The sequence below is a fragment of the Eriocheir sinensis genome, chromosome 27 (assembly GCF_024679095.1).
Source record: "Eriocheir sinensis breed Jianghai 21 chromosome 27, ASM2467909v1, whole genome shotgun sequence".
Lineage (NCBI taxonomy): Eukaryota > Metazoa > Arthropoda > Malacostraca > Decapoda > Varunidae > Eriocheir > Eriocheir sinensis.
This window is the reverse complement of record NC_066535.1, coordinates 4,577,170-4,598,253: the sequence shown is the minus strand read 5'-3', so window position 1 is coordinate 4,598,253 and position 21,084 is coordinate 4,577,170. Positions and strand designations below refer to the sequence as shown.

Here is a 21,084-nt window from a genome sequence, read left to right as displayed (position 1 = left end):
GTGCTACCTTGGCAGAGATCTTGCTGTCAGTCGTGTTGACAACATCGCTGCAACAATGATGTCTGATGTTTTGGTGATTAAAAAGTTTTGGTGTAATCTTATAGAACTTTGTAAGTGATTTTTATCCTGTATAATGCACGTGAAGCAATCTCCAACAAGTCGTTATTGGATAACAGATCCATGTCGTCACCATGACGGTTCGACGTGTACTGTAAATTTTCATGAGGCGGCCTGTATGTGTGTGTGTGTATGTGTGTGTGTGTGTGTGTGTGTGTGTGTGTGTATTTACCTAGTTGTAGTTTTACAGGGCCTGGGCTTACGCTTGTGTGGTCCCGTCTCCGTATCTGTATTTGTCCAACTTTTCCTTAAAGCTTTGCACACCCTATGCTGATACTACATCCTCACTTAGTCTGTTCTAAACCTCTAAATTTCTTTGTGGGAAGTTATATTTCTTTATGTCTCTCAAGCATCATCCTTTCCTCAATTTTTTACCGTGTCCTCTTGTGTTCCTGGTGTTTATTTCTTCTTTTAGTAGTAACTCCTCATTATCTACTTCTTCCATTTTGCTCAATGATTTATAAATTTGTATTAGGTCTCCCCATTCTCTTCTTTCTTCTAGTGTTGGTAGGTCCATTTCCCTTAATCTTTCTTCATATGTCAATCCCTCCTGCTCTGTGTGTGTGTGTGTGTGTGTGTACTCACGCGCGCCTTGGTGCCCTGCCCATTTTCATTGGCCAAACAGGAAGGGCCTGCACGTGTATGGCTGGCTTAAGACAGGTGAACATACATTTGTAACATCCATGTGAGAGGTGCCTCCATGTTGTGGCAGTTGACATGTCTAGTTGCAAATCCGCAGCCCAGGCATTCAGCACCCACCACAGATGGAGCCAAAGAAAATAGATGAGCACTGTGGCCACACGCAGCTTAGGGTATGCTGCCAACATTACCCTTACCATTGACTTCTAGAAGCTTTACTACTGTCGGTTGTCATTTTATTCTGGTGTTTATTACTAATGTTTGTATGAAAGAATTCTGAAAAAAAAAGAATAATATGACATAGAGGCACTCCCTTGTACCAATGTTTAAGGAATCATAATTTGAAAACCATCTTATAATTTATTCAGATTCTCAGGAGCTTCATGGGTGTTCAGTATATTTCTGTGGACATTGTATTCAGTCATGAAATTCAAAGTTTAATTTTCAAGACAAATTTACTTGTGTATTCATGAAACATTTTTTCTTTACCTGATTTAATTAGTTTAGGCACTTCTCCCTGCTCCCTCCTTGCAGAATCACTAAAAATAGCCGCATAAAAGATGTACCACCAAAATTAAGGTCGTTATTTTTTGCACGCGGGCATCCACGCCTCCTTGATGTGCCCAGACACCCCACCCCCACACCTGACACCAGACCCCTTGTGGGGCATGGGTGCCTGTGAGACCTCCCATCTTCTTCACCATTAGCTGATTAATTAGTTTTCAATGGTAACACCCTTGAACCTGAAATACAAATGTCGGTCAAGTTCCTCTAAGAAGGAAGTTTGAATTTTTTACAAAATGCAGCCCTCAGGCAGTGTGGGGCAGGATGGTGCAGGGCTGCCAGGGCTGATAATGAGAGGGCTGGCAGTCGGTTGCATGACAGTAAAAATTACCATCTGCATCATGACCTGTAATTTGCAAGACAAGAAACCCCAATATTCAACTGTTCATTGACATTTTGAGGTCTACCCTTTTTCATTGTTTTGACATGGAATCCTCTCTGTTTTGATATTAATTTTTCAAACTCCGCCCCAGATATTAATTTTCCAACCGCTTCAGATATCCATCCTCCTGCCACCTAGTGTTGCTGGTAGCTAGTTGAGTGGAAGGTTCTGCCTCACACTCATGCTCTCTGCTCTGATGATTTGACCAAGAGGACCATTACTGCCATGGCTCAATGCAAGACTGAGTGGTCAGCATGTGGGTGTTGTGAGCCCATGGACCTAGGTTCGAGTCCCACTGAAACATGCTGATTTTTCAAACCAACGCCGAGTGGCGGAAGATTACCCACGTGCTGCCCAGATCTTCAGTCAACCTTAGCTTCAGCAGCTTCATTCAAGTAAAGCACCAGGGGGGCAGCATGGGCCAAGCAAGACTCATACATCATGACAGCCACTATAAATAAAATTCACCCGTGCCACTAACAGGCTGGGGTCGCCCAAGAGGCCCCTCAAGACAGTCTACTGGCACTATAGGCAGCACCTTAAAGAAAAAGTGCTACCATGTGCTTGCCAGCTTGTTATCAAAAGTTAAAGTTATTCAAAGGCATGAGGTGGGTATCAGCCACTCCAAAATTGCAAAATTTTAAGATCCGAGGTCAGAAATGTCAATGATTTCAGAACAGAAAGACAACTACAAGCACATAGCATCTACTTGCATTATCTCCAGTACATTTAACCTGGTAGCTGCAGGGATCATGCTTCTTAAAGGCTCCTCTAAGCATAGCTGGGCACGATAACAGAAAACCTTATTTCCGATAACCGATAACTGATAATGGAAAACCTTATCGGTGATAACGGATATGGGTTAACTGGAGACACAAATATAGGCGATAACCGATACCCAATATAAATCCACAATTCTGATACTAGCTAGTGATAAGTCCGATAGGTGAAAACGATACTATATTGATATTTCAAATAAAAAACAGATGAATTCAAATTTTCATTATCTGTATTTTAGAAAACTTACAAAACCTGAAAACCACACATTGACACGTACATATGGACGGTAATACCAGAAATGCCTGAACCGGTGTTATGTTATTTGGCGTCCCCACCGTCAAAAGCTGGTGCTTTTGCTTACAAACACTAGTCTCTCGTGAACTGCGCATGCTCAGACCAGCAAGGGTAGACCTGTAGTCTCACAAAGCTTTTTAACCATAATTAAGAGTTGCTGGAAGGCTGAATCAGACATACAGTACCACTACCACCATCCTCGCTGTTTCTAGAACGACACTCTGTACGAGTTGTATTTATATGTACAGAGTGTCGTTCTAGAAACAGCGAGGTTAGTGGTACTGTATGTATGATTCAGCCTTCCAGCAACTCTTAATGTGTTAAAAAGCTTTGTCAGACTGTACAGGTCTATGCTTACTGGTCTGAACATGCGTAGTTCACGAGAGACCAGTGTTTGTAAACAAAAGTGCCAGCTTTTGACGGTGGGACACCAAATAACACAACACCGGGTGCCTTCAATACCATGGCATGCTCACAAACAAATATGGAATATCAAATTTGAGGCAGTGAATAATAATTTTGGGGGCAAAGTTAAATGATTTTTCTCTTTGATATATTGATTTTTGAGTCTAACATAAAAAAATAACCTGGTGTTTTAATGTTGATGATCTAAGTATGAAATCTCTTCACCAAAGATATTTCATACCCTGAAGTTTTTTCATACCGTACAACACCGGGCGCTCGGGCCACGCATGCGCAGTAGGAAGGAGACAACGTTTTTTTCTGAGAGGCAGAAAAAAGTAGTGATTATCGCTAGTTTGGTTACAAAAGTAACAAAGATACCAATATATATTTAAATAAGTAGCGGATGGCTGATAACCCGATTTTGTTATCAGCGATAAAGTATCGCGATAACTTATCGCGATAACGCCCAGCTATGCCTCTAAGCAAATTAATTAGAAAAAATCATCACACAAATCATTATAAAATATTTATCAGTGCATTTGTGATCAGTTTATGCATCTTCAATTTTAGGGGGTTTATGTCAAGCCAAGAATTTGGCTCGTCATTGGTAGATACGCGGTAAAGCCACAAATTTGGCCCGTCACTACTACCGGGTTAAGAAGGAAAACATTGTCCTGGCATGGGTTTAAGACAAGATGCAGCCAAATAGGTTTGTTGTGTAATCTTATTTCAATAAAAATATTACAGTAACAATGAAATTGCGTGCCATCGATGCCCCTGCCCACCACACATCCCCTGGCCACCAGCTGGCATACTGCTGGTAGCCAGCCGAGTGGATTTTTCAACTTCACATACACGCTGTCTGCCCTGCTGACTTTTTCTTCCTCAGGAGCATACACTAAAGCTGTGTGTGGCTGTGGTGCTCATCTCCGTCCCATTGGCCCTTTGAGCCTGTGGTGGGAGAGAACCCATTAACCCAACACAGGGCCAGTGTGACATCCAGGTTACCACAGCTTACCTTTCTCAGGTTTCCTCAGGTATCCAGTTACCAATCATCCTGAAAGAAAGGATGAACAGTTGGATGGGCTGCATGCTGACTGCCCAGGCTGGGATTTCAGCTCAGGCCTGCAGATCCATAGTCAGGAATGGTACCCACTGCATTGCAGAGGCATATAATATATATTTTTTTTTTTAAATAGATAAGATTCATAGCATTTTTCATTTGTATGGGAATTTTATTGGGTGAAAGAGGTAGTCAGGAACTTAACCCTCCCAATTTGAAGGCAGTCCTGTGGCAAAAACGAGTTTGTTAATTGACAATTTTGCCATTCACTTTCTTTGGAACATAACCTTATCAGATAGCTGGGCTTTCCGGTAATGATGATGATTGTGATAGTGATCATCATCATCATCATCATAATAATAATAATAATAATAATAATAATAATAATAATAATAATAATAAAAATAATAATAATAATTATAATAATAGAAATAATGATAATAATTATAATAATAGAAATAATGATAATATCAAGTAGAAGAACTAAAGCCTCATTAATTATGCCAGCCGTCCAGACTCACCACTCACCAGCGCAGTCATTCCCGACATCCATTGCGTTAATTATTCATAGCGAACCCCATGAATATTATTATTGGCTGGAGCGTTAGGATTCTCAGGGCAGCTGCTAGTCGCACAGAGTTCACCAGCATCATCACCCTTGCTATAGGGGACAGTGACTGCTCCTTGTCAGCAAAAACAAATTTTTTTGGACAAAGCAGGAGCTAATTGGAACAACCTGTGGGTATTGGGTGTGGCTGGAACCTCACACCACACACCTTCATCCCTTTGCTTCTGTCAGCATAAAACATTTTGTCCCAAGCAAAGTGTGAACCTCACAGCCTGCTGGGTGGAGTTTGAGTGCATTACCCACCTGGCCACTAACTGGTGTGTGTGTGTGTGTGTGTGTGTACGCATTTAGTTCACCACGACCTGATCACATGCTGGACTCTTTATCACCAGCCAGTACCCTCCCGGAGAGAGCTTTGAAGTTTGTTTTCCTGATTATGGCACCTTACACACCACACCTCCGTTCCTCTTTATCGAGGGGGAGTAACTGCTCCTTGTCAATGGAAGTACCTTTTGGCCTGAGCATGGAAGGAACCACAGCTTGTTAGGACAGATCCTTCGTAAACTTTAACTTGGGAGAAGTGGGGTGGGGGGGTGTTGTACAGGAATGTGCGTATAAAAGAGAAACAAGAAAACCCAGATTGATTAACAGAATACTGAAACCATAAGAAACAGCATAAGCCTATACTTTAATTTGTTATTTCCTTGAATAATATCCATCTAATTTTATAGAGCCACATGGCTGATTTGCAAAGGAGGGGGTGAAATTTTTTATTTGTGGATTTCACAAATTCATGAGGGTCTCTTTCCCCTAACCCATGTTGATGTCATGGGATGCCTTATACACCTCTTTGATGACTGTTTCATGCATGTTCTTCATACCTTCATGCATGTTCATTATACCTGCCAATACACACAGACACACACGAAAAAAAAAAAAAAATTGAGAAAAGGAAGATGCTTGAGAGACAAAGAAATATAGCTTCCCGCAAAGAAATATAGTGGTTTGGAACAGACTAAGTAAGGATGTAGTATCGACGAAGAGTGTGCTCAACTTTAAGGAAAAACTGGACAGATACAGATGTGGAGACGGGACCACACGAGCGTAAGCCCAGGCCCTGTAAAACTACATCTAGGTAAATACACACACAACACAACACAGCACAACACAAGCACACCATACCACAACACAACACAAGCACACCATACCACAACACAACACAAGCACACCATACCACAACACAACACAAGCACAGCACGCACACACCATCTCCCTCCTGCATATAAAAAAATGAACCAGAAATTTTGACGGGCATTGCTCCCAGTCCCCTTTCTTTTCCATCCCTTCCCGTGCATCCTGATTCATCTCCCCTCTCACCCTCTCTCTTTTTCCCTTCCGTTCAGTGTAATTCTACCTCTACTATATTGCATTCTTCCCCTCTTCCCTCCCTCCGGTTCCCCTTCTCTTTCTCTATTCTTCTCTGTTCATGTACCCTGCAGTATTTCCTTCAATGTGTGCTAGAGGAGAGGGGCTTGAAGTTATTAGAAAGGGAGATGAGGTGCAATGAGGTGCATGAGAAGGTGCATCAGGGTGTGTGTGTGTGTGTGTGTGTGTTCCGTGTATGTGTGTGTGTGTGTGTGTGTGTGTGTGTGTGTAGGTGATCCTCAAATACAAGTCGCCCGTCAGTATCACACCGGATTTACTTATCACTTCAAACATAGATAATTGAATACCCAAGATGTCATGAGGTATACAGTTCTTGATACTATTTATACGTTTGCAAGTGGGTCATGTAGATATACGTATATGAGGCTTCAAATAGCACTGGTTTAGAGGGATACCATAAGAAAAGAGACATGCAGGCAGGCTTATAGTATGGCTTATGAGTACATGTAAAATTTGTCTGTTAAACTAAACGAAAAACCAGGGCCCATATTCTAACATTTCCGTGCTTATACTCCCACGTATGATAAGGCCTGCATAGGGGTTGTGGGTACTTTCAAGGGTAGTTATATGAGCCTGGTGAAGGAAAACTACTCACCATACATAAAAGCAAAACTAAACCAGGGCCAGTATTCTAACATTTCAGGCTTACACTCCCACAATCTCACATTTGATAAGGCTTTCATAGAGGTTGTGGGTACTTTCAAGGGTAGTTTTGTGAGCCTGGTGAAGGAAAACTACTTACTATACTTAAAAGCAGATACAAGCAGACTAAACCAGGGCCTATATTCTAACATTACAGGGCTTACACTCCCACATATGATAAGGCTTTCATAGAGGTTTTGGGTAGTTACAAGGGTAGTTTATATGAGCCTAGTGATGGTTTGATAAGACCTCTGTATGTAGTACCATGAATGTGCTATAAGACTCATGAGGCCCAAATCAATCTCCTTACTCACCTTTTGAAATATTTGTTTTTAGAGTTGTTGTTGTTATTGTTGGAGCTATTATTAAAGTAAAGAGGAAACGGAGGGTAAAGTAAATTATATGAGGAAGAGGAATATTAAACAACACTCCACACATTTTATAAGGAGGATAATAAGGGCATCAAACTAGCTATTACTGAAGAAGGGCAGACAGAATACGTAGACTTTATTGGAGGGAGCAGGAAAGGAAGATTTTGCATAAGAGGGAAGGAAGAAAAACTATAGGAGGGAAGGAAAAGAAGACTATTGGAGGGAGGGAAGGGAGACTATTGGAGGGAGGGAAGGGAGACTATTGGAGGGAGGGAAGGGAGACTATTGGAGGGAGGGAAAGAAGACTATTGGAGGGAGGGAAGACTATTGGAGGGAGGGAAGGAAGAATATTGGAGGGAGGGAAGGAAGACTATTGGAGGGAGGGAAGGAAGACTAATGGGGGGAGGGAAAGAAGACTGTTGGAGGGAAGGAAGGAAGACTATTGGAGGGAGGGAAGGGAGACTAGTAGAGGGAGGGAAGGAAGACTATTGGAGGGAGGGAAGGGAGACTATTGGAGGGAGGGAAGGAAGACTATTGGAGGGAAGGAAGGAAGACTATTGGAGGGAGGGATGGGAGACTATTGGAGGGAGGGAGGGAAGGAAAGTGGTATATAGGAAAAGGAGGGAAGGAAGGAAGGAAGGAAGGGCCGCTGTTGGCATATCATCCTTAACACATAAGTGGTTAATCCCATTCCCCGGAGTTGTAATAGTTTTATTGCCTAGTCGATTAAGTGGATTATATAATTAATTAGGAGGAGCGTGGGCCTGTCTGGTGCTGCCTCTCTCTCTCTCTCTCTCTCTCTCTCTCTCTCTCTCTCTCTCTCTCTCTCTCTCTCTCTCTCTCTCTCTCTCTCTCTCTCTCTCTCTCTCTCTCTCTTCACTGGAATACGTTTTTTCTAGTGAATCTATTAACAGGAAATATTTCAGCAACTAGTTATTAATATTATCATCTCGTTTTAATAATGATGGTGATATTATATTGGTGTTTATTTTCAGCATAGTTCTGTAAATATACTTCTTTTGCTTGGTATAATATATTTTGCCTCCACTTTCATCATGCTAATTATTGCTCTTAGTGAAATTCAGGGACATTATGATTATTCTGGGTTAAAGAAAATGTAATAGTTGCAGTTATTCTCTTATTGCTGCGTGGGTCCGCGGCTTACTTATTTTTTATGTCTTACTTTTTTTCTAACTCCTTCCTCCTCCTCCTCAGCTCCTCCTCCTCCTCTTCCTCCTTCTCTTCCTCCTTTGGCCGCAGTGCAGGGATTTTCTTCTCCATATCAACATTACCCTTTCTCTCTCTCTCTCTCTCTCTCTCTCTCTCTCTCTCTCTCTCTCTCTCTCTCTCTCTCTCTCTCTCTCTCTCTCTCTCTCTCTCTCTCTCTCTCTCTCTCTCTCTCTCCTGACCTTGGCCTTAATTATTCATACATTATCGTTTTATTTCAATCGTAAATTCCGCCCAAGTCGATGGCGCCAGTTATCAACGAAACTCTAAGGAACTGTGAACATAAATAAAGCGTGTGTGTGTGTGTGTGTGTGTGTGTGAGAGAGAGAGAGAGAGAGAGAGAGAGAGAGAGAGAGAGAGAGAGAGAGAGAGAGAGATCCAACCATTTTTTCTTATACAATTTGGTGGTCATCCTGGTTTCTTACAGTTATTCCCTCCTCCTCCTCCTCCTCCTCCTCCTCCTCCTCCTCCTCTTCCTTCTTCTCCTCCACTTCCTCCTCCCTCCTCCTCCTCATCACCATCCATTGGGATACTAATTATACTGAATAATCGCCACTTAAAAATTCTTCCCCTCAAAAAAAAGAGGAAATATAAGTTTAAAGAGAGCACTCATGAACAGAACGGGAGGAGGAGGAGGAAGGGGGAAGGTAGTGTGGTAATATATAGCAGCAGTGTGTGTGTGTGTGTGTGTGTGTGTGTGTGTGTGTGTGTGTAGGGAAGGGGAGAGGAGAATGGTATGTGAGAGAGAGGGGAGAAAGGGGAGAAAAGGAGTATAACGTGAAGCACATATGAATATTTCGCTCGTTTCAGCCCCTCTCTCTCTCTCTCGTAAAGGGGTGAAAAAAATAGAGAAGTACCTCCCTCATCTCATTAATTGGACTCGCTAGAAGAGAAAGACAGGGTTAAGGTTGCTCGTTAGTTGTTGTTGCTGTTGTTGTTGTTTCTCTCTTTTTGTCTACTCCTCTGTGCTCTATTCAGGCGCAGTAAGTAGCGGGGTGTTTTCTTTAATATTTTTTTTACGCCCTTGAACTGTCTCCTTTGCTGTAAAAAATAATAATGATAATAATTGGGGTTCTGTATTATCATTAGAGTAGAAAAGTCAGTTACATGTAGAAAGACGCAAAATTTTCACTAACAATCTTTCTTCTTTTTCTTTATTTTTTTTTCTTTCCTCCTTTTCCTCTTTTCCTCTTCTTCTTTTCTTCTTATTCTTATTCTTCTTTTTGTTCTTGTTTCTTCTTCTTCTTCATGTTCTTCTTTTTTTCTACTTCTAATTATTTTTTTCCTTCTTCCTATACTTCTTTTTTTTTTATTCTTTTTGTTCTTGTTTCTTCTTCCTCTTCATAATCTTTTCTTCTTGTTCTAATTCTTTTTTTCCTTCTTCCTATACTTCTTTTCTTTTTTTTTATTCTTTTTGTTCTTGTTTCTTCTTCCTCTTCATAACTTCTTTTCTTCTTCTTCTAATTCTTGTTCTCATGCTTGTTCTAATTCTTGTTCTTCTTCCTATACTTCTTCTTTTCTTATTATTCTTATTCTTTTTTGCTCTGGTTTCTTCTTCCTCTTTATAATCTTCTTTTCTTCTTGTCTAAATTCTTGTTCTTGTTTTTCTTGTATTTCTTATTATTATTATCATCACTAAACACGATGCTACAGCCAGAGTCGAAAGAGTTCTAATACCATAACTTACAAAATTTTCAACCAACCCCGACACACACTGAAGACAGAGTTAGATAGAAATAAGGGGAATAGAGCCGAGGGGAGCTTATTAATATTTTACCCATTTGCTGTTATATTAATGAAGAGGAAGTGAAGTAGATGTAGAGGTAGATGATAGGCCATTTGTGGGTGATATATTGTCCTTTATAAATTAAGTAGGCCTATCTATATAAATTTTCTGAGGTGTGTGTGTGTGTGTGTGTGTGTGTCATCTCATCCCTCCAGTACTCCAAAAAAACATTCTTCTGTAAAAAAAAAAGAAACATGAGAAAATAAGATCAAGAAGAAAGCTAAATGGAAAGTATTAATAAGAAGAAAGGTGATAAGATTCAGGTCAGTTTTATTGACAAGAAATTAAAAGAGAATAAAATCACAGGTAGAAAATTTAGGTTATCTGTCTCAATTGTTACCTTAAAAATGGATATATATCTTTCTCGGTCACCCATTTCACTAACGCGTTTTCTTAGACTTTTACTGTGTGTGTGTGTGTGTGTGTGTGTGTGTGTGTGTGTGTGTGTGTGTCACCCCTCCAACAGTCTCCATTCTCTCTAGTCGCTATCTCGCGGTCTCTCTCGGTCACCCATTTCACTAACGCGTTTTCTTGGACTTTTATTGTTTTTCCCTTTTCTTCACGGTGCAGGGGAGACTAAGTTCACACACCCAGCGCCCTAACTCGTGTCATCCTTCACCTATACCACTGGACTCATATTTTTCCACTTTTCACCCGTTTATCGCCCTTTATGCCCTTTGGCGTCCCCATAGGATTGAAGGGCAAGGCTTCCTGTACCCTTAGAGGTCATAGGTCACTGGGTTCAAGGTCAAATAAGGGAGATATGACCTAAAATAAGGGAGGAGCTTGTGTGTGTGTGCGCGTGTATGAGACTGTGTGCTGAAGGGAGTGTAAGAAGAAGGAGGAGCGGGAGAGAGGAGTTAGTTCCTTGGTGTTCTGTGCTTTGTTTCGTGTTATATTTGTTAGCTATGCGAGGGTCGTATTCTTAAACATTTCACTTCCCAAGGACACATATTTAATGATTTCGTAGGGGTTTGGGGCATTTCCATGAGTAGTTTTATGACCCTGGTAGTAGTTTGACTCTTCTTCTATGACATGACGGGGGAAAACACTCATGAGGACCCGATTAATCTCCTGTCTGGCCTTTGGATTTTGTTGATATGAGCGGAAGCGAGAATAACAATCGTAGTCACTTGTTCCTTATGAGTTTCAACCCTAGACTTTATTATTTGGCACAGGTTGATATTCTCAGACGCTTCCGCCTTTCACATAAACTACTTTCAAAGGCCGAAAATGAGAATAATCGGTTCTAATGAGTATTCTTTAAGGTTCATGGTACAGAAGAATGAGGAAACTATCACCAGGGTCATAAAAAATACCCCTGGAAATGCCCACAACTCCTACGAAAGCCTTGTTAAATGTGTGTGCTTAGGCGCCGAAATGTTTAAGAATACAACACTTAGGGTCGTATTTTAAAACATTTCGTCGCCCAAGTTCACATATTTGACATGGCTTTCGTAGGAGCTGTAGGCCTTTCCAGGGGTAGTTTTATGACCCTGGTGGTAGTTTGACCCTTCTTCTGTGCCATGAACCTTAAAAAACACTCATGAAAACCAGATTCATCCCCTCTTTGATCTTTAGAAATAGTTGATGTGAGAAGCGATGGTGTCTTAAAATACGGCCCTTAGTATCAGGACACATATCAGGTATCAGGACACCTCTCCTCCCGAAATTGACCTATCTTTCGGCCACTCCTCTAACTCTTTTAAGGAGCAGTGAGTAGAGGTCTTTTTTTCACACTTGTTTCATTTTTTTATGCCCTTGAACTAACTCCTCTGCTGTATAAAAAAAAGCCCTTCTTCCTATATATCTTACGTTCCCTCCCTGATCCTTCTATATCATATACAAATACAACGCAACATTCTCTCTCTCTTCTTCCTATAATTTAATTCGTTTGTTATTTAGCGGAATATGTTTTATGCTTTCCAGTGGTTGGGTATTATTGATTTGGTTAGTCATAAAGAGCATTCACGTTTCTCTTCTACTATATACTGCCTGTCTCGTTAAAGTAATGATACGAATACTTTACTTTTCACTATAATTTTACGATATTTTACTGTACTTTTATATACTTTTTACTGTACTTTTTACTCTACTTTTACTATTCTTTTTCCTCTACTTTTGCTATTCTTTTTACTCTACCTTTACTATTTTTTTTACTCTACTTTTGATTCTACTTTAACTCTACTTTTACTATTCTTTTTACTCTACTTTTGATTCTATTTTTACTCTACTTTTGCTATTTTTTTTACTCTACTTTTGATTCTACTTTTACTCTACTTTTACTATTCTTTTTACTCTACTTTTGATTCTACTTTTACTCTACTTTTGCTATTATTTTTACTCTACTTTTTATTCTACTTTTACCCTACTTTCATTATTCTTTTTATACTCTACTTTTTATTCTACTGTTACTCTACTTTTGCTATTTTTTTATTCAACTTTTACACTATTTTCACTTATTTTTGCTATACTATTTACTTTCATTACTCTTTTTATACTCTACTTTTTATTCTACTTTTACTGTACTTTTGCTATTCTTTTTACTCTACTTTACACTATTTTCACTTCTTTTTTGGTATACTTTTTACTCTACTTTTATTCTACTTTCATTATTATTTTTACTATATTTTTTACTCTACTGTTACTCTACTATTCATCTTACTCTACTTCTATTCCACTTTCACTATTCTTTTTGCTATACTTTTCACCTCGGTTTTCAGTTCTAAGATATTATTGATTCACTTCGTTGTACAGGACCTCTACTACGTTTCTCTCCCACCATCGTTAATAAAGGAATGCCACAAACACAATACTTCCCATTTCTTTTAGATCAGGTGTTTATGAAAGCTAACGTGAACTGGTTTGGTTGGTCGATTCACGTCACGTATGTCTGGAGTTCAGGATTGTGCTGGAATGAGGCCGTGAATATTAATAGAGATCTTTGTGTTTTTGCTTATTTATTATTTTATTTGTTATTCGGTACGCTGTTGTAGGTTTTTGTTAAGTACTTTCTTCCACTAAGTTCGGGTCGCATCGATGAAAAGTTGCACCTCTTCGTTTTCACCACCTTTTATTATTATTATTATTATTATTATTATTATTATTATTATTATTATTATTATTATTATTATTATTATTATTATTATTATTATTCCTCAAGTCTGCCTTCTTCCCTCCCTCTCCCCATCCCGCTCCTCCTTATTCCTTCCTTTTCTTTATCTTCCTCTCATCCTTCCTCCCTTTCCACTGCCTTGTTCCATCCTCCTCACCTTCCTTCCTTCCTTCCTTCGCGTCTACCTTCTCTCTCCTCTCTCTCACCCTTCATTCTCCCTTCCCTCTTTATCCCTTTCCTTTATTTCCATCTTTCTTCCCTCTCTCTTGTCTATCTCCTCTTCTTCCTCCAAACTATTCCTTCCTTTACATCTGCCTTCCGTCCCCTCCCTCTTACTCTTCCTTTTCCTTTCTCTCATTATCCCTTTCTTTTATTTTCATCTTTATCTTCCTCCCTTTCTCCTGTCTGCTTTCTCTTCCTACAAACCATTCCTCCTTCACGTCTGCCTTCTCTCCATCCTCCTCCTCCTCCTCCTCCTCCTCCTCCTCCTCCTCCCTCCCTTCCTCCTGGTAAACAGAGGGAAAGATAAAGGTAAGTTAGTGATCATCTTCCCCTGTTTTTTTGTCTCTCTCTCTCTCTCTCTCTCTCTCTCTCTCTCTCTCTCTCTCTCTCTCTCTCTCTCTCTCTCTCTCTCTCTCTCTCTCTCTCTCTCTCTCTCTCTCTCTCTCTCTCTCCCCCCCCCTTATCCGCCTTCAGCCTCCCTCCTTGTGTTCTCAACAAATAGGGGAACACACCTCTTGGGCAGCCATTTTTCCTCCCCTCTTTCCCTCCATCCCTCCACCTCTCCCTCTTTTTTTTTGCTCCTCCCCCTTAAACACAACAAGCTTCGGTAATTTCCTTTTATCTTTCCTTATTTTTCTCCCTCTCTCCCTCCCTTCTTCCCTCCCTCTCTCCCTCACTCCCTCCTTCCTTTTTCCATCCCTCCCTCCCTCAGGCCCTTCCACTTTTTCCTACTTTTTTTTTTCTAGTCCACGATCCTCCTGAGTAAACAGAATAAGATAGGAGGCTGGTATTATTGTTTTTTCTTCCTCTCTCTCTCTCTCTCTCTCTCTCTCTCTCTCTCTCTCTCTCTCTCTCTCTCTCTCTCTCTCTCTCTCTCTCTCTCTCTCTCTCTCTCTCTCTCTCTCTCTCTCTCTCTCTCTCTCTCTCTCTCTCTCTTAAAACTTAAAACACAGGTAGTATAATTATAATTTCCCTTTATTCCATTGCTACTTTTTTTTCTCTCACACAAACAAACAAACAAACAAAAAAAACCTTATATTCCACATCAGTTCACTCGACCGTCGCTAGAGGACTCTTACTCTCACCCCCTAGCAACGATAACACTATATGCCCTAAGCAACCACTGGGCCGTAGCTAAGAGTTAACGTTCGGGAAAAGCATTATTGTTCAAGCAGCTGATTTTCACGGGCATTGGAGTTCAAACTATTGTGCCTTGTCGTCGTAAGGGGTGCAAGGGGGGTGTAAGGGTGCGCGGGCCATGGCAATTCTTAGGACTCTGACTCGGATTATCTAACGTTTGTGGCTCTTGTTGCGAACGTTTTTCAATGCCAGAGAGGAGGTACGGTGTCTTTTTTAGGTTCATGATACAGAAGAAGGGTCATAAAGCTACCACTGGAAACGCCCATAGCTCCTACGAAAACCTTGTCAAATGTGTGCTTGAGCAATGTTTAATAATACGGCCCTCTCTGCCTTCCGTTCTCCTTGACCTTTCCTCCCCTAAACAATCCGTCCCTTCATCTTCTTTTCCGTCCTCCCTTTCTCTCGTCTATCTTTTCTTCCTACTCCAAACCACTCCTTCTTCACGTCACCTTCCCTTTTTCTCCGCCTTCAGCTCCTACAACAAGTATTTTCAAAGGCCACGAAGGAGATTAGTCGGGTTCTCATGAGTGTTTTTCACGTTGATGGTGCAGCAGTCTTGCCAAACTATCACTAGGCTCATAACACTACCCATGGAAATACTAACATATCCTCTACGAAAGCCTTATCAAATGTGGGTGTGTAAGCCCCGAAGTGATGGACCTTAGTGGGGTATGTGGTTGTGCGTCCGGCTAATCCTAATGTCCTATAGTGAAACTGGAGTGACGAGACCGTTTGGGCGTTTGCTCTCCCGGGTCCTTTCCTTCCCTTCGCTCTGCCACACAGTCCCAACACCTATCTCTTCCTCTCATATGTCACAGATGGGTGTTGGGACTGTGTGGCCGAACGGCGGGGAGGAGAGGACCCGCGAAATCCAGCACCAAAACGATATCGCCAGTCACAATTAATGACTTGCCACGGGGGATTGTTATAGCCTAGTCAAGTAAGTAAGGTTGGGAGCATACGCTATAGCTGCGCGTGGCCTCGGTGTTCATTTCCGTCGCATTGGCCACTGAGGTATGCACTGTCCTTTTCCCTTGCGGTTCATCCCTAGCGTACCAAAACTACTACATAAGACAACTATAAATCGATCACTTTTCATATATTCTAAAATAGGCTCAAACCAAACCTCACCAATAAGTTGTCTTCGTAGTTCTATTTCTTTTGCATTTGCGGAACAGACATTATAATTTCGACTCGTGTTCAAAACCACTTGATAAGACAACGACAAATCGGTCACCTTAATTAATGTAGAAGTGGGAGAAGGAGGAGGAGGAGGAGGAGGCGTGGGATGCGTTTTTGCTTAATCATCACCATCACCACGAAGCAGATGATGGTGATGGCGGTGGTGATGGTGATGGTGATGGTGAGTAGTATGCTAATGATAGGTGTGAGTTTCTATAAAGAGGCAATTTTCATCACTTTACGTCTGCAATCCTGACCAGCAAACACACACACACACACACACACACACACACACACACACACACAGTAAATGAAAAAAAAAAAATGAAACGCGACAAAACTGATTTCTGATGATACCTCGCCCAAAATCTACTAGAAAAAAAATCCATGATGACCTCTAACACATGCTGGTGATGGGTATAAATCGTTTGCATATAAGTACCCCATCACCGAACCATTTCTTTACCCTCTGACCTCTTTCCGTCTTTTCTAACTTCCACTGACCCGTACCAAGACTTTTTGTTTTATCTATCCCCTTACTCTCCCCTTCCCATTTCAACTATACTCGCTGCTTGAACCCCACAGCAAACTTTTTTTTTTTTCCCTCACGCTGACCTCTCCTCGTCCTTCCTAACTTCTTTCATCCGTACAAGCCTCTTTTTGACCCCTTTTCCCTCTTCTTCCCTTCCCGTCTTTACTATTTTCCTTTACTTATACCAGACCATTATTCTAACCTCCCGCTGACCTCTCCACGTCTTTCCTAACTTCTTTTATCCCATACAAGCTTTTTTCTTCACTCTCCTGCTCTCTCCTTCCCTTCCCGTCCTCCCTAGTTTCGTTTACGTCATACCAAAGCATTATCTTATCCTCCCCTAACCTCTCCCCGTCTTTCCTAACTACTTTTATCCCATACCGAACCGTTTTTTACCCCCTCTCTTCCTCCCCTTCCCTTCTCCCCGTTTCCTAGATTCCTCTTTCTCAGGTACCAAATCATTTTTTACCCCCTCTCTTTCTCTCCTTCCCTTCCCGTCTTCCTCAGCTTCCTTTACTCACAACAAACCATTTTTTACCCTCCCGCTGACCTCCCCGTCTTCTCGCCTCTCCCAGTCTACAGATCTTCCCGGACTCCTCCCGCTCGGGCTGCATGGAGACGGAGAAGCTGCACAAGCGAATCATGCACTTGGATGCCATCCAGTGCGGGATGTTCACCGTCGACTGTGACACCTGCTACACCGTGGCCCAGACAGGTGCGTGGGGGTGATGGGTGGGTGTGGGGTTTTGTGTGTGTGTGTGTGTGTGTGTGTGTGTGTGTGTGTGTGTGTGTGTGTGTGTAATAATAATAATAATAATAATAATAATAATAATAATACGTAACAATAATAATAATAATAATATACGGTTTATTTAAGAATAGGTAGCTCGAGAGCTGATAATGTACATATTATGTAGTGAGATCATTCTACAAATATAACCTCGTGTGTGTGTGTGTGTGTGTGTGTGTGTGTGTGTGTGTGTGTGTGTGTGTGCAAATAAAAGCAGGTTGTATTTAACACCAGTACAAAACTCATGGGTGAGGCGGAGGGTGTCGTAATCCTCATCACGGGGAGCTGGGAAGGCAGGGGGACAGGGGAGTGTAGGGGCCGTGATGGCAGCGGCTGGAATGTAGTGGCCTGTGGTGGTGGTGGTGGTGGTGATGTTGGAAGCAATTAAGGGCGTGAACCCGGCACGGGTCCTAGCTGTGCCATGCTTTAAAATGGCCCCGGCCCCGGCAGCCCCGCCCCGGTCCCGGCAGTGCCCCGGGGTGGCCAGCGGGGCTTATTGATTGTCTCCGTATCACGACGGATGAGCTACTGTGGAAGGCCGGGGGGCCGCGGCCAGGCAGGTTTAAGCCGACCTGACGCTGCGAGTGTTGGTGCCGTGCCGCGGCCCGGCAGCCAGGCCCAGCACCGCCGCCTCCAGCACCAGCCCGCCGCTGACGGGACCAAAATATTGGCTGTGCCCCTTCACGCGGGCCTGAGGACGACTCCTTGAACGATGATTGGTTAGAAAAGTAATATCCCGTCCCGTGCCGTTATCAGGGCTAATGCGCGGCGGATGGCAGGTTATTGGACCCAAATTGCCGCCGTGCCACGGGGCCTCCCGCCGCCCCTGCAACACTGCCTTTATTGTGTGTGTGTGTATCTCTCTCTACCTATATATATATATATATATATATATATATATATATATATATATATATATATATATATATATATATATATATATATATATATATATATATATATATATATATATATATATATATATATATATATATATATATATATATATATATATATATATATATCTATATATATATATATATATATATATATATATATATATATATATATATATATATATATATATTATATATATTATATATTATATATATAATGGTCGGCGTTTTAGTCCCCGCACTACTAGTCAGCCGTGGGTGAGGGGGGCTGGTTGCAGGCAGGGTTGCAGGAGGCGCTGCGGAACGAGGTTTGGGGCTGCAGCACGCCCGCCAGCCTGCACCGGGGCAATACTGGGACTTGACAGGAAAGTTTTGTGGGGCTCGATACCACCAGGTAGCTCTGGGCGGCAGGGTTGGCGGAGCGGCTGCGCCGTACACAAAGAGCAACTCGTGTAATTCATAAAAAACGTTGTTCTATTTATAGATTTCTTGTTACCTATCTTTCTTTCTCTTTTATTTTGTACTTGCCCAAACTTGAGTGCTTGGTGGAGTCGTACCTCAGATCAGCAGTGCCAATAACTTATCTTCTACATCGACACTTTGTCACCGTCAGTATATTCAGAGATCGTGTGTCGGGCCGCGGTGCCTGGCGCGTGGCCGAGGCTCCGCTGCCGCTGACACGTGAAGGGGTCATCCATACACGCCGCGTCTTCAGCGTCACATAACTTTAAAAAAAAACGCAGGTCCGCCCAGCGACCACACTGGAGTCTGGCGGCGTATCATCACCCCCAAGCAAGGCTGGCAGTACGGTATGGTACGGAATTTTTAATCGTACTCCGTACTTGAAAAAAATACCGTACCGTAATTTCGTACCGTGCCCCCAGCTATTTTTCCGTACCGTACAGTACGGTAAAAATACCGTTCCGTAATTCCGTACCATTATCGTACCATCAGGAAAATATATACAAAAAAATATTTGTGAAAAAATAATTAAGGTACGGCAATGAATTTGAAAAGGCGCATTTACAAAGTGACTATACATGTATCAGGCCTCCTAAGTATAACTTACCAGACGCTAATTGTCAAGAAAAACATTTCTTAGGATGATCACTTGTTTTAAGCCTGTGGTACGGTACGGATCGTAATTTTGCTACATTTTCCGTACCTATATCACACCGTACCGTACATTAGGAAAAATATCGTACCGTAATTCCGTACCGTACTTTATAAAAATTTCAACCGTACCGTACCGTATTCCGTACCGTATATCGTAGTGCCAGCCTTGCCGCCAAGTTCCGGCGTCCCGCCACTGTCAAACTTGTCGCGCCTGACTCGCAGCCAAAGCACCTCCATACGCGGACAGCGAGGGTGACGGTGATCCGGCACGTGTAGTTCAGTGCTACAGCTATCAGCACGGCGGCGTCTGGAAGACTCAGTGGTCAAAAAAATGGAAAACTGTTATCGCAGCCTTGGGACAGGATGGTGAGTGTTGAACATCCCTTCTGACAGCCTCGAGAGATAGTAAATACACCTCGCCGGGCCTCGTCCCTTCACAGTGTTGGCGGGGCTCAGTGGTTCGCCCTCGCTGGATCAAACGTGTGGAGATCCTCGCGAAATCCAGGGTGAGGGTGAGACGAAAGGAGGCCGGCAGGGGAGGCAGGGGCCGCGGGCTGCCTCGGCGTGCTGGCCATCCCCACGCCTCATTCACGGCTCTTCATGCATGCCTGCGACCTGTTCCTTCGCCGGCGTCTCTCTGTCCGACCGACACAGGTGCGGGGCGACAGGAAAGAGGCACATCAGCACACAGCCGCGCCGAGCCTGTCCGCCCAGTCTTTGTCCGTGTTTAATTAGCAATTACTGCCGCACCGATATTTTTGACGCGCACTGTACTCACTCATCCGTAATGCATCACGTGCTCGGCCGAGGGAGAGAGAGAGAGAGGGGGGGGGTGCGTGAGTGATAGGGTCGCAGCTGGTTGTTGGGGGTTATTACGACACTATATTCCTGCGACCTACCCAGTGACCCGCCTGAGAGAGAGAGAGAGAGAGAGAGAGAGAGAGAGAGAGAGATAATGTTTTGGTTGACACTACACTGCTTGCTTGTACTGTCCCTTTCCAACTCTTCTCTCTCTCTCTCTCTCTCTCTCTCTCTCTCTCTCTCTCTCTCTCTCTCTCTCTCTCTCTCTCTCTCTCTCTCTCTCGACCCCTCTTCCTCCTCAAAGGTTCGCAAGGTTCACGGTCTCCCTTTCCCCCTCTCTCTCCCTCCTTCTCTTCCCTCCTCTCCCCTCCTACTTTCTTCGCCTTCTCTGCACCTCGCTTGGAATAGAGTTCAAGAATTTCCACGGCTTTACCTGTCTTTACCTTGAGCCTAGATTGCAGGTGTGTGTGTGTGTGTGTGTGTGTGTGTGTGTGTGTGTGTGTGTGTGTGTGTGTGTGTGTGCGTGCGCGCATGATTACCTATTCTTTCTTCGATTTAGGCCGGCTGGAGGGCATGAGAGAGAGAGAGAGAGAGAGAGAGAGAGAGAGAGAGAGAGGAATTAAAGTGGAGTAAAAGGAAGGGAAAAAAAGGAAAGGGGGGAGTGGAGTGGAGGAGGGGAGAAAAATATTGCAACGGTCAGGAGGTGGTGGGGAGGATAAACAATGAAGGAGGGGAGATCAAGGGAAGGGAATAGGTGGGGGAGGGGAGATGAGGGGAGGGGAGGGGAGAAAGAAGGAAACATAACCCATTATAAGGAGGCTGGCAAGAAGAGGGAAATGGGAAGAGGGGGAGAGAGGAAACGAGGTACTAAGAATGATGATGAGGGAGGAGGGAGAGAGAAGGAGGGAGAAAGAGAAAAGGGAGATATATGTTATGTCAGGTAGAGAGAAAGGAAAGAAGAGGAGGAGGAGGAGGAGGGAGGGTGAAAAGAAATGATGGAGAGGTG

The 21,084-nt window shown here is 42.7% G+C and overlaps 1 protein-coding gene across 1 annotated transcript in view; it reads left to right on the top strand.

The window, feature by feature from the left end:
• Positions 1-21,084, top strand: part of LOC127004020 (mediator of RNA polymerase II transcription subunit 20-like) — a 40,699-nt gene that overhangs the window by 1,090 nt on the left and 18,525 nt on the right. Inside the window, exon 2 of the mRNA XM_050871226.1 lies at positions 17,051-17,190. Within this exon, the coding sequence (XP_050727183.1) occupies positions 17,051-17,190 (140 nt within the window). The remainder of the gene's footprint in view (positions 1-17,050; positions 17,191-21,084) is intronic.